Consider the following 21502-nt stretch of genomic DNA (forward strand, 5'->3'; position numbering starts at 1 on the left):
TGGCTTCTGCGTGGAAGAACTACTTTGACAGGGGGCAAAAGTAGCAGCAGGAAGACCAGTGAATGCGTCTTCTTATGCAGGTGAAATGGTGGCTTAGACCACATGCTGGCAGTGGGGAAAGAGATAAGGGGAGAGATTTGAGATTTATTTTTAAAATAGAATTGATCACATTTGCCAATGGATTGGGTATAGATTGTGTGGGAGAGGGGGGTGTTAGGAAAGACCCCTTACTTCCGGAGACTCGGAAGACCCCGAGTCCTTGGTGCCGGCAGCACTTTGCCCTTCCCTTTCCCAAGTCATGCCTCTCAGTCTTGTCACTTCTCCACCATCATTGCCAGCTCCTTAAAGGATGTGATTCTGCAAGGCCCATGACTCTCTTCCACTCCAATTTTATCAGCTTTCTCTGGGAAAGCTCACTTACCCCTTAGCTTCTACTCTTAACTATATACTGACATTTTCCGAGTCTACATCTCCATTCTTTTTTGTGTGGTTTTTTTGTTTTGTTTTGTTTTGTTTTTGCGGTACGCAGGTCTCTCACTGTTGTGGCCTCTCCCGTTGCGGAGCACAGGCTCCGGACGCGCAGGCTCAGCGGCCACGGCTCACGGGCCCAGCTGCTCCACGGCATGTGGGATCTTCCCGGACCGGGGCACGAACCCGTGTCCCCTGCATCGGCAGGCGGACTCCCAAGCACTGCGCCACCAGGGAAGCCCTACATCTCCATTCTTGACCCATTGTTTATCATGTTCCATACCAGCCTTTCTGTCCGCAATAGGCACCTCAAATTGAACGTGTCCAAAATAGAACCTATTCTTTGACCCTCAAGAATGCCCCACTTTCTGTACTCTTTTTTCTTTTTTAATAAAATTTATTTATTTATTTATTTATTTAGGCTGCTTTTGTCCTTTGTTGCTGTGCATGGCTTTTCTCTAGTTGCGGCGAGCGGGGGCTACTCTTTGTTGTGGTGCGCGGGCTTCTCACTGCAATGGCTTCTCTTGTTGCGGAGTACGGACTCTAGGCACGCGGGCTTCAGTAGTTGTGGCTCATGGGCACTAGAGCGCAGGCTCAGTAGCTGTGGCGCACGGGCTTAGTTGCTCCGCGGCATGTGGGATATTCCCGGACCAGGGCTCGAACCTGTGTTCCCTGCATTGGCAGGTGGATTCTTAAGCACTGCGCCACCAGGGAAGCCCTGTACTCTTGATCTCAATGCTTTCACCATCTCTCCAAATATTTCTCGCTCTCTACTAGTACATCATCATCTTCACCTTTCTCTCCATTAACCCCCATGTGCTGTGAGCTGACAAATTCCATGGTCTTCAAACATGTTTGTCACTCAGTCTTTCTATCCATTTCCAAAGCCACTGACTTACTTCAATTCCACATTATCTCTTGCTTGGATTATTCTTACCTCCATGAACCACTCATTCTCTAGCTTTTCCCTCTGGGTTTCTGATGCTTAGAATTCGTAATTCCCTGGGATTGCTCCACATATGGCTTGGTCAAGGTTCAGGTGGTATCACCAGGAACCAGTCTCATATCTTCTCCCTGTCCTGCTTCCTCTGTGCTGACTCTATTCCTAGGCTCTACTCCATTCCCGTGGTGCTGCCATAACTCTGGCCTTTCTCATTCAAGTCAGCAAATTAAAGACCTAAAATTGAGCCTCATTGGCTCTGATTGGCCAGATTTGTGTCATGAACCCATCTTGAACCGATTATTGTGTTCAAGGGTACAGAATGTTCTTATTGGCTTAAGACTAGGTCACATGCTCCACCCTTGGTAAGGGGCTGGAAGAAGTTTCACCCGAAGCACAATGGTTGAAAGTGGGGGAGGAATGGTTCCCTTAAAGCAGAACCAGGGTACCGTTATCACAAGAAGGCAGATTTGATGTTGAGCATCATCTACTACAAGGTTCCTCTTCCTGTATCCCTTTTCTTACTGAGTGGTACCACCTTTGACTTAACCACCTGAGGTAATCCTTGGCCCATCCAATCAAATCCACCAAATGACAAGATTCTAATCAATTTTTCCTTTCTGTCCTCAACGACAGGTTGCTATCAACTGTCTTATATGTTCACAATCATTCATTCCCTCCAACGCATAACAAAGTTCCCTGGCCTACTGACTTTGGATTTTGCCACTTGATATGCTTTGGCCAGTGGGATTTAAGTGTATGTGACCTTTGTCACAACTGAGCAGAGCTTTAAACGCAATTGTGTGGCTTGACCGGGGGGCTTTTTCTCCAACCCTCTGCTATGAGAACAACATGTCTCAGAAGGTGGCTGTTCCTTCATCCCGAGTTCCAGAAAGAAAAGATTTGTGCAGCTGCATCTAGCAGAGGGATAGCCAACCTGCAACCTTCATGTTACATGAGGGAAAAATAAGTATATGTTGCCATATGCCATGAGATTTTTTTTTTTCTTTTTTGCGGTACGCGGGCCTCTCACTGTTGGGGCCTCTCCCGTTGCGGAACACAGACTCCGGACGCGCAGGCTCAGCGGCCATGGCTCACGGGCCCAGCCTCCCCGCGGCAGGTGGGATCTTCCCGGACCGGGTCACGAACCCGTGTCCCCTGCATCGGCAGGCGGACTCTCAACCACTGCGCCACCAGGGAAGCCCTGCCATGAGATTTTAAAGTTGTTTGTTATGCAGCATAACTTAGAGAGAGCTGAGTAGTACATACACCTGAATTCAAGTCCTTATCATTTCTACCTGGATCACTGTCACCATTCCCCACTCCCACCGCAGCATCCTCCCAGCTATCTTTCTTGCTGGGCATCTGGCCTTCTCCTGCCCATTCCCCACATTGCAGCCACAGGGATCTTTCTAAAGGGCAAATCTGATCACATAACCTCCCTGCTTACCTCCAAAGTTTTACCACTATTTTCAGGATAAAATTCAATCTCCTTCTTTAAGCACACCCCAGCTTTTTAGGAGCTTATCCAGATCTCCAGCCTTATCTACTTCCCTTCCCCACACAGGCACCCATTGCCCCAGTCTCACTTAATCCCATGAAGTTACTGAACGAAGCATTTTAAGTTAGTGGTACCTTCACCCACCCTGCTGGCTCTGCCTGCAATGATCTGCCTGTTACTCATCTAGGCGTCTCTTACTTGTTCATCAAGAAGTAATGAACCTCTAGCCATGTCTTCTGCTGCTGCTTCTTTTTTTTTTTTTTTTTTTGCGGTACACAGGGCTCTCACTACTGTGGCCTCTCCCGTTGCGGAGCACAGGCTCCGGACGTGCAGGCTCAGCGGCCACAGCTCACAGGCCCAGCCGCTCCACAGCATGTGGGACCTTCCCGAACTGGGGCACGAACCCGTGTCCCCTGCATCGGCAGGCGGACTCTCAACCACTGCGCCACCAGGGAAGCCCTGCTGCTTCTTCTGCTTCTTCGTCTTCTTTTTTTTTTTTTTTTCACCACGACGCACAGCTTGTGAGATCACAGTTCCCCAACCAGGGATTGAACCTGGCCATGAAAGTACTGAGTCCTAACCACTAGACCACCAAGGAAACCCCTAGCCATGTCTTCTACTATGGAAACCCCTGCCCAAGGTGGATTTAGATCTCCTCTCCCTCCTCTGTGCTCCCACAGCACCCTGTGCCCACCTACTCCTCTTGTAACACGAGGTTCACTAATCTCACTCCTTCCTGGCCCCAAAGTCTCACGAGGTCAAGGACAGGGTCTGGTTTGTCTCTGTGTTCCCTGGGCTTGGTGATCCCTGGTACAAAGTGTGTAGTGATGCTTGGAAGATGATTAAATGATAACATGAACACATGTATTGGATTTTCTACTACGTATGTCCCCGAATCAGCCAATCTTCTACATTGCTACCAGAGTTACCTTCCTATAAACAAGATTGAATTATGTGACTTCCTTGCTAAAGAAAAAAACTGTACTGGCTCCTCTTTGCTCTTACTTAGTTTGTCTCCGTCTACTTTCATCCACTCCTTTGACCTCAGGCACTATTTGTATCCTGATGATACCCAAATTTCCAGCCCAGAACTTTCTCCAGTTTTATATGTAAAACTGCCTATTGTACTTAACCTACTCAGGTAGGGTCTTGCAGGGACCTTAACTTAGAAGAATAGACGTCCATTTTCTTCCTCAAACCTTCTTCTCTCAATAAATAGCGTCATCAGCCACTCATTTGCCCAAACCTGACACCTGGGAGCCACCCTTAAGAGATGGGTCGAGAGCATGAACTTGGCAGCCAGATATATGGCTTCAAATGCTGATTCTGCTACATAGTACCTATGTGACTTCAAGCAAGTTCCTTAACCTCCTTTAAATCTGTACACTCTCATCGTGGCAGACCTACCTCTCCAGATCACCGAGACGGCTGAATGACGGAGTCACGCCAAGTGCTGGGCAGGTACTACCGCGTGGTAAATCCTTACCAAATATTAGCCTTTATTGTTATACTGATCCTCTCTCTCCTTCACCCTGTCATCCAACCACCAGGACTGTAAATTCTATATTCTCAATATCTCTGGAATCTGTCCCATCCTTTCTATCCCCACGGCCACCATCTTGATCCAGCCACCTGTCCTCTATCACCTGATGACGGCAGAAGCTTCCTAACAAGTCTTCTGGACTCCACTCTTGTCCCCTTTCAATCCTTTCCCCATACTTCTACTGTGGCTTTTTCTGAAAACCAACTCTGCTCTTGTCAACTTCCTGCTGAGCCGAACTTCTTTCAGTTCCTCAAATGGACAGAGCTCTGCTCTCCCTCCATAAATGCTGTTTCCTCTGCTGGGGCCTGTGGTCTCTGTAAGCCACCTCCACAGGCTGGCTCCCTCTTCTTTCTGCTCCTCACATAAACATCAGGCTGCCTGCTCACCTGCAAGGCTCTGTTAGACATCCCTGCTTTGTGTCACTTTCCTCCAAAGTGCCTCAATGTCCCCTATTATAGCACTCATCACATATCACCCCAATGGTGGTTTCAGGGACAGTCACCCATCACTAGACGAGGAGCTCCACAAGGCAAAGTCTTTGTTTTGGTCACCACCATATCTCTAGGATTTAGCACAGAACTGGCCCATAATTGGAGCTCAATACATTTTAAAATTATTTAACTTACTTTTAGGTGATATGTGCACCTAGTAGAAAATCCAAAAGGTGCAAAGGGACATACAGTAAAAAAAAGTCTCTTTCCACCCTAATTCCCCAATCACCCACTATACCTATTTTCTTGAGGATCCTTTCAAGATATTCTTTGCAAATACAAGCATATGTGCATATATACTGTAGTATTATACACAGTATTCTACACCTGGCTATTTTCCTGCTTAACAATGTATCTTGAAAGATATTCCTTTTCAGCTTGTATAAATTTTTTAAAAATCTGCATGTTCCTTTGTAAAGATGCGTCATAAATTATTGAAGCAGTCCTTAGCTGCTAGGTATTTAAGTTGTTTTCAATCTTTTGCTATTATAACAATGTTACCCTGAATAACCTTGAATGTGTCATTTCACACATAAGCGAATACAGACCTTCCTCGACCTTAAGATGGGGTTATGTCCCTATAACCCATCATAAGTTGAAAATATTATAAGTCAAAAATGCATTCAAGGGACTTCCCTGGTGGCGCAGTGGTTAAGAATCCACCTGTCAATTCAGGGGACACGGGTTCGAGCCCTGGTCCAGGAAGATCCCACATGCCATGCAGCGACTAAGCCCATGCACTACAACTACTGAAGCCCCTGTGCTTAGAGCCCGTGCTCCACAACAAGAGAAGCTACGGCAATGAGAAGCCCGTGCACTGCAACAAAGAGTAGCCCCCACTCGTCACAACTAGAGAAAGCCCACGTGCAGCAACGAAGACCCAACACAGCCAAAAATAAATAATAATAATAAAAAATAAATTTATTTTTAAAAATGCATTCAGTACACCTAAACCTACAACACATCAAGTTTAGCTGAGCCTACCTTAAACGTGCTCAGAACACTTACATTAGCCTACAGTTGGGCAAAATCATCTAACACAAAGCCTATTTGATAATAAAGTGTCGACTATCTCATGTCATTATATGAATACTGTACTGAAAGTGAAAAACAGAGTGGCTGTCTGGGTCCAGAATGGTTGTAGGTGTATTGGGTGTTTACCCTCGTGATCACGTGGCTGCCTGGGAGCCATAGCTGCTGCCCTGCCCAGCGTCCCGAGAGAGCAATTCTCCCAAATACCACTAACTCGGGAAAAGACCCAAATTCAAAATTTGAAGTATGGTTTCTGCTGAATGAGTGTCACTTTCGCACCATCCTAAGGTTGAACCATCGTAAGTTGGGGAACAGCTGTATATCACAGGATAAATTCCTAGAAATGAAATGGCTGAGTCAAACCATACATACATTTCAAAGTGTGTTAGATGTGCCACGCTGATATCATAGAAGTTCACCCATTTACACACCCGTCTGTAATGTACTACTATACATTCTTCACATGGCAGCCAAGAATATCATCAAACTCCTTGATATTTGCCCAATCTGATAATAACAAAAAGAACGCCATCATAGTTTTATCATCTCTTTTCATAATTGAAGGTGATCATCCTATATACTTAAGATCCATTTGCAAAGTTAAAGGACAACGACAAAGTGGGAAATTACAAATCATCAATCAGACAAAGACAAACAAACCAACGGAAAATTGAACAAAAGCTTGAACTGGCACTCCATAAAAGAAGAACTCCTAATAGGCATTAAGGGAAATACAAATTAAAATCACACCAAGACTGCACTGCATTCCCACCAGAGTAGCTAAAATTAAGAAGTCTGACAATACCAAATGCCCTCAATGATGTGGAGCAATAGGAACTCTCATACACTGCTGGCAGGAGTATAAACTGATAAACTGCTCAGAAAAACTGAAGATATGAATGCCCTATATCCCAGAAATTCCAATCCTGGTATCTATACTCCTTGAGAAAGCCTTGCCCATGTATACCAGGAGTTATGTAAATGAATTTCAGAGCAGAATTGTTCCCAATGGAACAAAAATGTAAAATCTTAAATGTCCATCCATAGTAGAATGGAAAAATAAATTGTAGTTTGTTAAAAACAGTGGAAAACCATACAGCAATAGAATGAACAACTCACAACTTCATTCATCCTCATGGCCGAAGTGCATAAAAATGCAAGCTAGAGCTTCCCTGGTGGCGCAGTGGTTGAGAGTCCGCCTGCCGATGCAGGGGACACGGGTTCGTGCCCCGGTCCGGGAAGATCCCACATGCCGCAGAGCGGCTAGGCCCGTGAGCCATGGCCGCTGAGCCTGCGCGTCCGGAGCCTGTGCTCCGCAACGGGAGAGGCCACAACAGTGAGAGGCCCGCGTACCGCAAAAAAAAAAGCAAGCTAAATAAGTCACAAATGAAGAGCATGATTCTCCTTATATAAAGGTCAAAAATGGGTGGAACTAAACTACTGTACAGTGTCTGAGGATGCAAACATAGGAGGAAAAACTATATTAAATAGACTAGGAGGGGGACTTCCCTGGTGGTGCAATGGCTAAGAAGCCGCCTACCAGTGCACGGGACACGGGTTTGTTCCCTGGTCCGGGAAGATCCCACATGCCACAGAGCAACTAAGCCCATGCACCACAACTACTGAGCCTGTGCTCTAGAGCCCATGAGCCACAAGTACTGAGCCTGCGTGCCACAACTGCTGAAGCCCGGGCGCCTAGAGCCCGCGCTCCACAGCAAGAGAAGCCACTGCAATGAGAAGCCTGCGCACCGCAAGGAAGAGTAGTCCCCGCTCGCTGCAACTAGAGAAAGCCCACAAGCAGCAACGAAGACCCAACGCAGCCAAAAATAAATAAATTAAAAAAAAAAAAAAAGACTAGGGGGACTTCCCTGGTGGCGCAGTGGTTGAGAATCTGCCTGCCAATTCAGGGGACACAGGTTCGAGCCCTGGCCCGGGAAGATCCCACATGCCGTGGAGCAACTAAGCCCATGCACCACAATTACTGAGCCTGCGCTCTAGAGCCCGCAAGCCACAACTACTGAGCCCGCATGCCACAACTACTGAAGTCCGTGCGCCTAGAGCCTGTGCTCTGCAACAAGAGAAGCCACCACAATGAGAAGCCTGCGCACTGCAATGAAGAGTAACCCCTGCTCGCTGCAGCTAGAAAAAGCCCGTACGCAGCGATGAAGACCCAACGCAGCCAAAAATAAATAAATAAATAATATAAATTTATAAAATAAAATAAAAAGACTAGGGAATGATAATGACTGAAGTCAGTGTAGTGGTTACCTCCTCTGAGAAGCAAGGGGTTTGTGATAGGAGAGGCCACCCAGCCAGGGGTAGGGCTGCTAAGATACTGGCTTTATTTGATTTCATTACCTGGATGACGGTTTTACAGAGTGTTGGCTTTGTCTTTAAAATGTATGTATATGTTTCATACACTCCTCTGTGGGTATGATGTATTTCACAATATAAAAATAAAAATAAAGGTTCAGAATAGCATATGTATAATACCACTTAATTAAAAGAAAATAGTTTTAAAAAGGCAAAGAAATATACATTTGTTTCCTCATATGTGCACTGATTAGCTCTAGCTCTGGGAGCATACAGAAGAAACTGGTAACAAAGATTGTCACTGGGGGACAAGAGTAGGACGAAAAAGCTGTCTTTTACAGTGCTAAACCATGTTAATATATTACCTACTTAAAAATACATTTGCATGGGGAATTCCCTGGTGGCCCAGTGGTTACGATCCTCGCTTTCACTGCCGAGGATTCGGGAACTAAAAGCCCACAAGCCACCCAGAGAGGCTTAAATAAATAAATAAATACAAAAATACATACATACATACATTTGCATAAAAAAAAGTCCTGTTGGTATTTCCTTTCCTGTATTGTTTTAGTTTTCTACTGCTACATTACAAGTTACACAAATTTAGTGGCTTAAAACAATACATATATTTATTATCTCACAGTTTATGTGGGTCAGGAGTCCAGGCATAGCCTAGCTGGGTCCTTACTTCAGCGTCTCCCAGGGCCGCACAAAGTGTCGACTGGGCTACATTTTCATTGGGAGGCTCAAATGAGGAAGAATCTATTTCCAAGCTCATTCAGATGGTTGCAGAATTCATTTCCTTGTAGCTGTATGACTGACGCCCTGGCTTTGTGTTGGCTGATGGCCTCCTGCAGTTCCTCGAGACCACCCAGAGTCCCTTGCCAGGTGAGCTTCCTCAACGTGGCTGCTCTTGATACAGTCATACGTAATACAGCATGATCTGGGAGTGTCATCCCGCTACCTTTGCCATATTCTACCGGTTAGAAGTGAGCCACAGCTTCTGCCCACACTTCAGGGGAGGGAATTACACAGATGCATGGACACCAGGAGGTGGGAATTATCGGGAGTCACCTTAAGGTTTGTCAGCCACAACTGTTTATTGCTTGGGGAGGGTTATTTGCCCAATGTTTTTCTACTTTTTTTTCCTTTATCTTTTTGCAAGAGCCCTGTGGATACGTTAACCCTTTGTTTGCCACATGAGGTGCCAATTCAAACAATTTTGATAAATTAATACATGACTTCACGAATCTCCTATTAGTTGCTCTACACACTTTTAGCTACGGCAACAGTGACTTCAGGCCTTTACAGAGTCTGTTTCCCTTACCTAGAAAGCTGAGTTGGGTCAAAGCACAGAATTTAATTAATGTTCAAGGATGAGTGAGAATATTGATTTGGACTTGACTTGAAGTTGCTCTGACTATGATTTATGCCAAGATGAGCCAAAGAAGTAGTGCAAAGAATAAACCTGCAATGAGGCTGCAGGTAGGAGAACACGGCAGGTATTTCACCTGAGTCTCATGGACGTGTACCTGAAGTCCTACAGAATGAGATATCTGTAGGTTGGCAGAGTGGGGGACACTGGGTTTGCTGCCTTGTCCGCCTCTAATGACCTCAACACCCCAAAACATCTTATGTCACCAGGTGATACATTCAGCTCCCCAGTAAGCCACTTTACCAGTGGCCATTGTCCAGCTTCTAAGCTTTATGTTTGCTGTGCCAGCTCTGGGCACTCTCCTCTTACCTGTGCCTAGACTACAGAGCCAAAGAGGAGCTGCTCAATTATTTCACATAAGCCTCTCTTTTTTTTTTTTTTTTTTTTAACAAGGATAACCACTCTGAATCATTCAAGACTCAGCTCCTCCTAGGCTGTCTCCTAGAGGGACATCGCAACTTCCAGGCCAAGGTAGTCATACCATCAACTTTGTGAACCCCTGTGTTAGCCTTCACTGCAGAGTATTGTAATTGATCTATTATATTCACATTTCTGTTTCTTTCACTCCATAGCAAGACCCTCCAGGGCAAGGACCGAGTTTGATTTCCCTAAAAACTGTACATCCAGCTGTCCATGGGAGATCTCCATATGGGTTCCCACAAGCACATCACCATGTCCAAAGCTGACCTCACCTGAAGTACCCCCTCTGAGTGTCTGTACAGCATCCAAGCCTCCTTCATTGCATCTTGTATGTTAGATTGTAGTTTCCTGTTCACAAAACTATCTCTCCCATTAAATAGTGAGCAACTGAGGGCAAAACCATGGGAATTTTATTTATCTTTCTATCTCTGGAGCCCAGCACAGTGCCTCCCATATAGGAGTTATTCAATAAATGGTCACTGAACTGAACTGGATATCTGTATCTTCAGGGCCAGGGGCCGTGCGGGAATCTTGAAAATGCTCAGGACACGTTTGTTACATTAGATTCTGGGAAAGGTGCTTCTCTCAGAGCCCTCTGCCCGCCCTCCTTCTCTAGCAGGCTTGGAGTAACACTGAGAGCCAATAGTTTGTCACATAGCAACAATAGTAAAGAATGAGCTACTGCCGAATAGAGCAGAACCTTTTCTGCCGCAGACAGCAGAGCAGAGTTATTTTGAGATCTTTTAGGTAGCGTCACAGTCTGATAAACCCACACGTTTTGGTAATAGTTACACTCAATTTAGGAGTACAAGGCATTGAAAACATCTTATTTGTATATCTGTCTCTTTTGTCATCCTTTGGAGCTCCCTTTTAGAATACAAAGTAGCAAATTTTAGGTCATCGTTTTTCTTATTTTGCAGTCAATCAAATTTTTATTTGCAATACTACTAACACATTTTAATATTCCACTGAATTACTGTACAGATGTGCTAATTTATAGATCAAATGACCACAAAACCCAAACAAAAAATCAGGACTTAGGTCTCAGCCCAAACTTCCCAGCATGGCACACAGGGTCCTTTGTGGCCTGGCCAAGCCCACTTTTCTGGTATCCAATCCTTCCTGGCTGTTCTCATTAGCATATGCTCCAGCCTTGGTGAGCAGCATAGAGGCACCAATGTGACAAGTGCTTTCGCTCATGAATTAACCATCCTTGTTTGCCCTGAGAGAGCCTCTATCACTCTGTCCAGGAACTTTACCTCTATGAGTTTCTTTCCAACCAGATAGTGTGCCCAGAGGAGAGGAATAGTGTTTTTCCCATGTTGGAATTCACAATATCCAGCAAAGTGCTGGGCACAGAGAAGATGCTCAGTAAAGGTTGCTTCAGGGTATAAGGAACGCAAGTTCCTCAGTTACCTTAGACTATGCTCGTCCACTTCAGTCTTAATGGTGGGACACTGTGCCTAATGACATGGACAATTACAAGTTCTGTGGCTGCTTTTGTGGCTTTGGCACTCTGTCTTCTGATTTTATAGAAGAGATACTATGAGTGTGTGTTTATGTATAGAACTTTCTTCTTCCTTTATTCATTCATTCATTCATTCAACAAACACTCATTGGCTATGAATTCTGTGGCAGTTCCTGTATGAGGTGCCGGAGATATGAGGAAGCTGCTTCCCACCCTAAGTGTTCAGTGCTAAGAGGCCTGTATGTGACGCTGGAAGCCCTGAGCTCAAGCCTTCCCTCTGCCTCAGTCTGGGGTCTCGTGAAGGACATTTTACTTACTTTAGAGCCCCAGTTTCCCAGATCATTAATGAATACAAACATTCTCCTTCTGTTGTAATTATAAACAATCCAGGTCAAGACATTCAAGACTTCAGGAGAGAGGAAGATTGGCTGGCACCCTGATGGACAGAGAAAAAAGACCATCTCTTCTTCAAGGCCAGAAAATCCTTGTCACTGCAGAAAAACAGATGAGGATGGACAGGGAGACCCACCAACCCAGACCAGATTCACAAGTCAATGGTATCCATTAATTTGTTCAAGAAATTTGTGTTGAGTTCTAACTACGCATCAGGTCCTAAATTAGGAGCTGGGGAGAGAGAGATGGACCATATAGTCACCCTTCCTGCTGCCACAGGGAAAGGCCAACAGGGACTGTCACAGTGTGAAATGGGGGGCAGTTTAGAAGTGTAGGATGCTCACCATGGGAGGGCATGGGAGGAGTCGGTAACCTGGACTCGGGGGGATGGGGGAGGACTTTCCAAGAAAAGGGATGTGTGGGCTGAGACCTGAAGGGTGATTGGGAATTAAGTGGGGAAAAGGGATGAGGGCGGTGAGTGTTTCAGACAGAAAGAATGTACGTGTGACTGTCCCAGGGACAGAGAAAGCATGGCACAACAGAATAAAAATAATTCCACTTGCCTGCAAGGAAGGAAGTTGAGAGGAATGAGACAGGTAGGCAAGGGCCATTTCTTGAACATGAAACTTTACCCTAACAGCAAAGAGGAACTATTGAAGGTTTTTGAAAAAACACTTTTTGGTTCTGATTTCACACACCACAAAATTCATAATGTAGAATGAAATCTCCCCAGATCACTGCTCTCACCCTGACACTGGTAACAGTTGGGTGCATATTCACTCTGTTTCTAACCCATTATTATTATTAATTACATTTGTAAAAATAGAGCCATTCTTTACTTGCTGTCCTATAATTTTCTCTTTGTCCTTAGCAATATATGGATATCTTTCTATGGTACTGCATATCTACCTACTAGTTTTTAAATGACTGCATAATACCCCATCATTGCAAAGCTGTTTGTTTTTTACTGTGGTAAAAAATATATATATACACATCTATATTTTAAAACAAAATGTATATATGAAACAAAATTTATCATTTTAACCATTTAAAAAATTTTTAAATAAACGTTGGTAAAATACACATAACAGGGGCTTCCCTGGTGGCGCAGTGGTTGAGAGTCCGCCTGCCGATGCAGGGGACGCGGGCTCGTGCCCAGGTCCAGGAAGATGCCACATGCCGCGGAGCGGCTAGGCCCGTGAGCCATGGCTGCTGAGCCTGCGCGTCCGGAGCCTGTGCTCCGCAACGGGAGAGGCCACAACAGTGAGAGGCCCGCGTACAGCAAAAAAAAGGAAAAAAAAAAAAAGAACAGATCTTATTAAATGTGTGATATTAAAAAAATGTGGAGACTTCCCTTGTGGTCCAGTGGGTAAGACTCTGTGCTCCCACTGCAGGGGTACAGGGTTCAATCCCTGGTCAGGGTAATATCCCGCATGCCGTGCAGCGTGGCCACAAAAAAAAAAAAGTGTTCTTGCAAATGTCGGCAACACTTTACAAGAGTATATAATATATAAATCAATAATTCCTTGTGAAGGATGTGCGGCCACTTTCACAATCCTGTCCACGTTCACATCTGCAGGAGCAACCCAAGTTCGTGAACCACTTTTCTCTTGATGACAGTGCTTTGGAAAAACTTTGCTGAGGCCACACCTATAAAAGGTTTTTTGTTTTGTTTTGTTGTGTTTTAAAGATTCATTTATTTATTTATTTTATTTTTAAATTTTTGGCTGCATTGGGTCTTCGTTGCTGCACGCGGGCTTTCTCTAGTTGTGGCGAGCGGGGGCTACTCTTCTTTGTGATGCGTGTGCTTCTCATTGTAGTGGCTTCTCTTGTCGCGGAGCACGGGCTCTAGGAACGCAGGCTTCAGTAGTTGCGGCATGTGGGCTCAGTAGTTGTGGCTCGCGGGCTCTAGAGTGCAGGCTCAGTAGTTGTGGCGCATGGGCTTAGTTGCTCCGCAGCATGTGGGATCTTCCTGGACCAGGGCTCGAACCTGTGTCCCCTGCATTGGTAGGCAGATTCTTAACCACTGCACCACCAGGGAAGAGCAAGAGTATTTTTTTTTTTTTAATTTTTGTGAATAGGCAATACTTGCACATGGTTCAACATCCTTGATTTGGAAGATAATTCAGGAAGTAGAATCCACAGGACTTGACTGGGTGTGAGGAAGAAGGAATAGGGAGGACTATGTGGATTCATGGATGGTCCCCAGATATCCAGCTGGACAAATAGAGGGACATAGGAATAAGAAACACAAAACAAGAGGTATAGATCCTGGGGAAAGCGGGCAGGGATGAACTAAGGCTATCGTACCAGTGGGTCATATGGGTAGCATCTCGACCAGACGCAACTGATGGATTCACCCTGGGGTAATACCATTCTTCTCCTATTCTTGTGCCACTCTCTAGGGGTCTCCTTTTGGCAATCAGGGTACCTGGGAAGCTGGATTAGTGATCAGATGTTTCGAGGTGAACAGAGAATGTCTTAAAGGAATTGGACGACCCTGTGAGATGTTTCCTTCTGACTATGGAGAGGCCAGTGTGGTAGCCCAGGAGCAATCGCCAGGCTCTGGGCACTGCTAATCACTTTACGTGCAGTGATCTCATTTTCATTCTCCTAGCAACTCTCTGAGTTACGTAAGACCTTTTCCCTTTTAGAAGGAATGACCAGAAACAACTAAGGTGTATTGTGTACTTACTGTATGCCAGGCACTGTGTTAAGCATTATTCATGAATTATCCTGTTTAGTCTTCACAGCAGTAAAGTAGGTCTAATCAAGAAATCCATTTTCAAAAAAAAGAAAAAAGAAAAAAATCCATTTTCCCAATGAGGAGCCAAGTCACACAGCTGCCAAGTGACAGAGCCGGAATTTAAACCCAGTCCTGGCTGACTTCTCACCTGCCAGGCTCTACTGTCTGGTGTGTCTCCCTTCCCCACTCTCTCCCACCACCCAGCCACCGCACCATTCTGAATGCTCTCTTCACCTACACGTAGCACTCCACAATTGATTAAATTTTCATTTGATTAGGCTAGATATAATCCAAGCTGAAGATTCAATTCTGTGTTTTTGAAAACATCTGCAGTTTCACCTTGATTGCCTTTTGTGTTGACAACATTCCTCCAGCTACTCCCAATAGGACTGACTTCAGTGTCAAACTCAGGGTAAAGCAGGAGTGCCATGCTTCAGAATTCCCCATTCACAGCAGGCAGAGCCTTCCCTTCCGGGCAGATCCATGGCCCCTGACTCCTCTCTGCAGAATTTTCTCATGAGATGTTCCTCAGATCTTCCTTGATAAGTTTCCTATACCTAGTCCCACAGTATTTGGGGCTAGATGGGCCAGGGCTGTTTGAATGCTGTTTAGCCTCAAGCTGCATCCTCTGCAAAACTAGGCAAATCTTTTCCCAAAGGTCAAAAAATCGGATGAGCCACCTCCCACGAGGAAATTACAGGCAAAATTTCCAGGTGTTGTCCATATTTCTTTCCTCTGTCCTCTTGACTGTGAATGTGGGTATAAACTATTAAAGATAATTGAATCATTCCTGAAGGCCAGTTCTGACCTTAGCCCAACATGGTGAATCCATCCTGTAACAACTTTAAGGTTAGTCGGTACTGTCCTTTTCAATTTGCCTGGTTTTCCACTAAAGTTTGGGGTAAATTAGGCCTGAAATCACAGGACAGAATTCATCCTTGCTGGCAACCCGAGTTGCTTCATTAAGATTTTCACTCCTAGGTTTTTATTTATTCTCCTATTCATTCATTTAAAAGGCAATAAACAAAATCAACAAAAATCAAAGTATCCTGGACGACAAGCATACATCACCTAAGGACCATAAGATTTGAAATATGTTTAAAAGCTTTTAACTATCTCCATAGATACTGGTTTGGGGGTTTCCTTGGGGAGATCTTGCCACCAATTTACCCAAGGCCAAACACAGAGGAATCCTGTAACCTGTAGGAATGTGAAAGAATGCTGGCAAGGCCCTCCTCTGCAAAACTGTTATCACACACCACATTTTATTTATATTCAAGCATTTTCCTTCATCGTTACATTTTTGCTTTTTTCCATCCTTACATTACCTTTAGCATAGTATGTTTTTGCTTTTTTCCCCTAATTACGTTATCTTTAAGGCACTGCCTAAACATGGTCTTTTTTTAAGCTGGTTTGAGAGTGGGTTAAAAGGAACACCCTAAAATGTCATCAGGTCCTGGATGTGGTTCACAAAAATAATTCAAGGCTCCTTTGGTGAGACTGCTAACTGGTAGGGGTAATGTGGATACACGGTGGGTAAGAAATGAATTTAGATCTGGTATTAAAACATCTTCCCACTGCTGTGATTTTTGTTTCCTGGTTTTCAAAATAATATATGTCCATTGTCAAAAAACTAAAATTAAGAGAAAAAGGAAACAACTCGTAATTGGTGTGATGTTTGGATGTGAGCCCTTCCCTTTGGGAAAGCGATGGAGAGGAACGCACTGTCTCTGGCCTGGAATACCGGGCGGCGGGGTTTCCCCTGCCTGGTAAATTCAACCGGCTTCGGAAGTCAGGCCGCCAAAGGGCCCGGGGCACAGGGCCATCCCCATGGCGTTCCCATTCGGCCACCTGTGCGGCGACTTGTCGTCCTCCCCGAGTAGCTGCCAGCCCCGTCACCCCCAGTTCCCACCGATCTCCTACGCAGAGACCCAACCCAGACACAGTCCCCCGTAAGTGTCCACCGACTGAAAATAGATACCGAGCCCGCCCCTGACCCCCCCCTTCAAATCCTCCCCTTTAAAGGGAGCCACCGGGTGACGCCGGGGGAGTTTGCGGAAGCGCCAACCGCGTTGGGGCCTTGGGCGGATCCCGTGATTGGAGCCGGCCCCGCCCCCGGGTCCTCTTCCCCCATTGTGAGAGCGGCTCGGGCCCAGGCCCCGCCCACTGCCACCTCCCTCTGGAGGCCGAACCCCTCCCCTTTTTTTCACCGCCCCCCCCTTGGCTCATTTCCGGCCGCCGCTGCTACCGCTAGCCTGTAAGGAGGATTCGGCAGAGGGAAGAAACAACAGCCGCCATCTTGTTTGTGTGCTAGGCTCGGGGGGAGAGAGGGCGAGAGGGAGCGGGCGAGAGTGGGCAAGCGGGGTGCCGGGCTGAGTGCGAACTGCGGGAGCGAGAGTTCGGAGGAGAGCCGGGACGGAGAGAGGCGGCAGGGGCCGAGACAGTGGCAGGGGGCCCGGGGCGCACGGGTTGAGGCGACCCCCAGCCCCCTCCCGCCGGCACACACCCCCACCGCGGCCCGGGAGCCGGGCCGGCGTCGACGCCTAGGGGGGACCATTACATAACCCCGCGCCCCGCGGCGCTTTCGCCCGCCGCCGAGGGCGGCCCCGAGCGGAGCCCCGGGGGGCGGGCGCTCCCGGCATCTGGCCGCCGGGGGTGGGGGCCGTAGCGGCGGCCGTATTTATTTATTTTCCGCGGGAGGGAGGGCGAAGGAGGAGAGCGCGGCGCGAGAGGAAGCCGCCTGCGCTGCCCGCCAGAGCGGGGCCTCCTCGGTGGCCTCGGCGTCGGCGCGGGCTGGCGGCGCTGCTCGGCCCGGCCCCCTCGGCCCTCTGCGCCGGCGAGCTCCGCGCCCGGCGTCCTCGCCGCGCCTCCGCCGCCCGCCGCGCGATGTGAGGCGGCGGCGCCAGCCTGGCTCTCGGCTCGGGCGAGCTCTCTGCGGCCATTAGCGGCCGGTGCGGCGGCGGCGCGGAGCGCGGCGGCAAGAGGAGGGTTCGGAGGGTGGGGGCTCAGGTCCGGGAGGGGGCACCAGGAGGAGGTGAGTGTCTCTCGTCGCCTCCTCCTCTCCCCCCTTTTCGCCCCCGCCTCCTTGTGGCGATGAGAAGGAGGAGGACAGCGCCGAGGAGGAAGAAGCTGATGGCGGCGGCGGAGCTCCGAAAGACCTCGGCTGGGCAGGGGCCGGCCGTGGCGGGCCGGGGACTGCGCCTCTAGAGCCGCGAGTTCTCGGGGATTCGCCGCAGCGGACGCGCTCGGCGCATTTGTGTGCCTGTGCCCTCCTCCGGGCCTGGGCTCAGGCCCGGCCCCTCGCACTTGCCCCTACCTTTTCTATCGAGCCCGCATCCCTCTTCAGCCACCGCGATCCGGCGAAGAGAAAAAGGAACTTACCCCACCCCCTTCGGGGGCCGGCGGAGCCCCCCAAGCCCACCCCAGGGATCCGGGCGGGGACCCAGGCCTGAAGAAGAGATTTCCCGGGGATTCTCGTTTTCCTCGCCCGTATCTCCGAAAGAATTAAAAATGGCCGAGAATGTGGTGGAACCGGGGCCGCCTTCAGCCAAGCGGCCTAAACTCTCATCTCCGGCCCTCTCGGCGTCCGCCAGCGATGGCACAGGTTAGTCTTGGGAACCCTGGCCTTCCATCTCCTCCTTAATCTTTTCTCTTCGCAGCTTTATTCGTCCATATTTTCTTTCTCTCTCTTCCTAGTTCTCTGCCTCTTGATTGATTTTAAAGGTGTTTGAATGAACTGGTCGAAGGCGTCCAGTAGCCCAACCATTTTCTTTCCTTCTTAATACATTTATTGCAATACTATGTCATATCGCTATGTGTTCTGGAATTAGAGGTATTGAGTGGTGCTGCAGAAATGGCCTTTATTGTTGTTCCCATTCAGTTTAATTTTGGAAATGCCAGTGCATTTGAGTGTAAGGGCCTTTTTTGCAATTTTACTTTTTCTGTGTTGATAAATGAGGAATCGTGAATCCTTTCTTCCTGATCGTACTTGTCCCGTTTCCTCTGCTTTCTACTCTTCAAGAATTTCTCTTTACATGAGATTTTCTGTTGAGGATGAGGATATAAAAAAATCTTGGTTTTATTTATTTGTGTGTGTGTGAGATCCAGGATTTCAGGTTTGACGTGAAGTTAAACGTCAAACCCGAAATTTGGTATGAATTATTTTATCTACCATTCCCAGCTTTTTTGCCGACCCCCCACACCCCCATTTGCTTTAAAAATCAATATGGAGCGCTGTTCATTTTCCATCTCATTTCTTTGGTGCCAGACCAAAACGTCTGAAACTCTGGGGTTTTTAGGTTGGGAGAGAGGACAGAGGCATTTTCTTTGCAGTTTGCAGTTACTTTCTCTTTGGGGAGGGCTGGATGGGAGGCTAACAGATTTTATGGAGTTATGTACTTGGAAATCAAGATTAAAAGTTGAAAGAGTCCCAATCATGAACTGCAAACATGAACTGATAATACAAGAATTTTAAATGTGCAGTAGGTTTTGTATTTGTGTGTTTTGTCTTTTTTACACTTTAAACATATGTGGAGATCCAGATTTTAGTTTTAAAAAGCTCTTCAAATTTTTTACTTCACTCACTTGTGGACTAGCCCTTTTGTCAAGAGAAATTCGGGGAGACTTCTTTCCATCATTCCCTTCTTACAGTTAGTTTGATGCTATCCTGATGGCCACCGACCTTCTCTTTTGCTGTCTTAGTTGTTTGAGGTGCCAGGGTAATGAAGATGAAGAATGGCTGGCCATCTGACAGTCTACAAGATGTTCCCCCTTACTACGGAGCATCTCTTTAACTCCCTGAGAAAACAGGCTCAACGTCATTCCTCCATCTGCCAGTGAGAGTGCATAATGGAGTTAAATGTACCCTTTGAGTTTGTAGAGAACTTCTAAAGAAGCGTGGTTCTAAGTAGGCTCGTTTCTGTGGGTGAAAAACGTAAGGATATGGCAAATGCTTTGGATTCTTTGCTTTTATAAGAAAGATGTATCGTGAGTTTAAGGTAACCTGCAAAGATTGAGGATTTTTGCAGAGTTCCTCTGCTTCAGGCTTGTAACGTTGGCAGTACATGAACTTTGATCTGTCCTCATTCCTTGAAGTTTCTGTAGTCTTCAGGGATTTTTTTTAAAACCTGTGTTTTTTCCTCAGAATTCATACCCATATGGAGTATTGTATTCCTTTGTACTTACTAAAATGTCACTTGGTAGGACTTTTAGATCACCTTTAGACACATTTTTCACCTGTAGATTTTTGTTTTGTTTCTTTAGTTTTTGTGTAATATGGTAATGGATTTTACATTTGAGTTAGCCAGTGACTGGGAATATTGTAGAGAAAACTTTTTACTTGTACTGTTTTGATGACTCCTGATTTGAACAGTTTAGTCTTAGAGTAATGCAAGGTCTGAAAGGGAGGCTGTGCTCTCTTGTTCAAATATCTCTGTTCAGGTGCACTGCTGCAGTCTCCATATTTGATCTGTGTATTTGGTAACTTTAACTCATTTTGGTGCTGTCTCACCTGACTAATGCACAGGAACTGTTTTGCTACTTGAAATATCTTTGAATCATTGTAACAGTGCTAAATGTATCAAGTGGGTTTTTATAATATAAAACCCTCAGCACTGAGATTAATTCAGTCTTAGTCCTAAGAGTTTATCTTTCTCTAAATTTTGTACTGTAGGTTGATTTTTCTGCCCCCACCCCCCTTAAGATTCTACTCCAGGAATTCTTTGGTATCCAATTTTTAATGCTAACCAGTTTGGATTTTTTGATGGGGGAAGGGGAGAAATGAGTGTTAAGAATATACTGTCCCCCTGTGAACTTCAAGTTGGGCACCATTACATTTTGATTTTTATTTGCATCTAGCACTGTGTAGTATAAGTTTGCAGTCAACTTTTAACAGAGACTCTTCATTTTTTAAAACATTACATTTTAAACTTGTAATTTCTACATTTTTACTTCTGAGTTGCCGCATATTTTGTAAATGTGAATGTAAATTATTCCTTCGTACTTGATTAATTTTATTTAGAACTGTTCAGAATTATCCCAAAATTCTAGACTCCAGAAACTTTTTTTGAATGATTGAGGCTTGCAGTTTTAGTAGTGTAAGTGTACCTGCCAAGAGTGTTTGCATGTTCCAGTTTTATAGGAAGGAAAATTGGAACCCAGTTGGGTCGACATGCTAAACTAAAGTGTTACAAAACAAATTAGTACTTAAATCCCAAAATTTGATTTTCTAAGGTTATCCACTGATGCAGAATAAAAATGACTTATTTAATTTTCAAAGATTCTTCTAAAAATTTTCTAGGTTGATAAAAATAATTTGAATTACATTTAAGTTTTACATGTTAGAATGGGGAGAAAGACTTACCACTTTTGTATTTTTATGTTCCTGTTTCAATCTTTGCACTTGATACATTGAAAATACTATTTAACTTGGCATGGTTAGATCAAAACTGTTTGAGGAATCAAATGCCTTCCTGTCCTAACACCTCCATTACCACTCCATCATAAAAACCATTTGCAAAAATTTTTTGGTAAAATTATTGACCAGAATAGTTAATACATTGTCCTTCAAATATTTCTTGAACCTGTTTCTGATAATCACCTGTGTGATGGAATGATGAGGATGATATATTGCCTTCATTGCTCACAGGACATGTTTTGTCACTGCTTTGTGAACACTTGATGCTGTATGGGCTGAAAGAACAGACTCTGGAAAGAGGCGTGTCGGCATTAGGATCTGGCATATTTAGTAGGGTAAA

At 45.8% G+C, this 21502-nt stretch overlaps 1 protein-coding gene across 1 annotated transcript in view; it reads left to right on the top strand.

The window, feature by feature from the left end:
- The first annotated feature begins 16937 nt into the window (after nucleotides 1-16937).
- EP300 (E1A binding protein p300) overlaps nucleotides 16938-21502 on the top strand; it is a 74363-nt gene continuing 69798 nt past the window's right edge. Inside the window, exon 1 of the mRNA XM_004279520.4 lies at nucleotides 16938-18351. Coding sequence (XP_004279568.2) covers nucleotides 18258-18351 — 94 coding nt within the window. The 5' untranslated portion in view covers nucleotides 16938-18257. The remainder of the gene's footprint in view (nucleotides 18352-21502) is intronic.

This window comes from Orcinus orca, chromosome 11 (assembly GCF_937001465.1).
Source record: "Orcinus orca chromosome 11, mOrcOrc1.1, whole genome shotgun sequence".
Lineage (NCBI taxonomy): Eukaryota > Metazoa > Chordata > Mammalia > Artiodactyla > Delphinidae > Orcinus > Orcinus orca.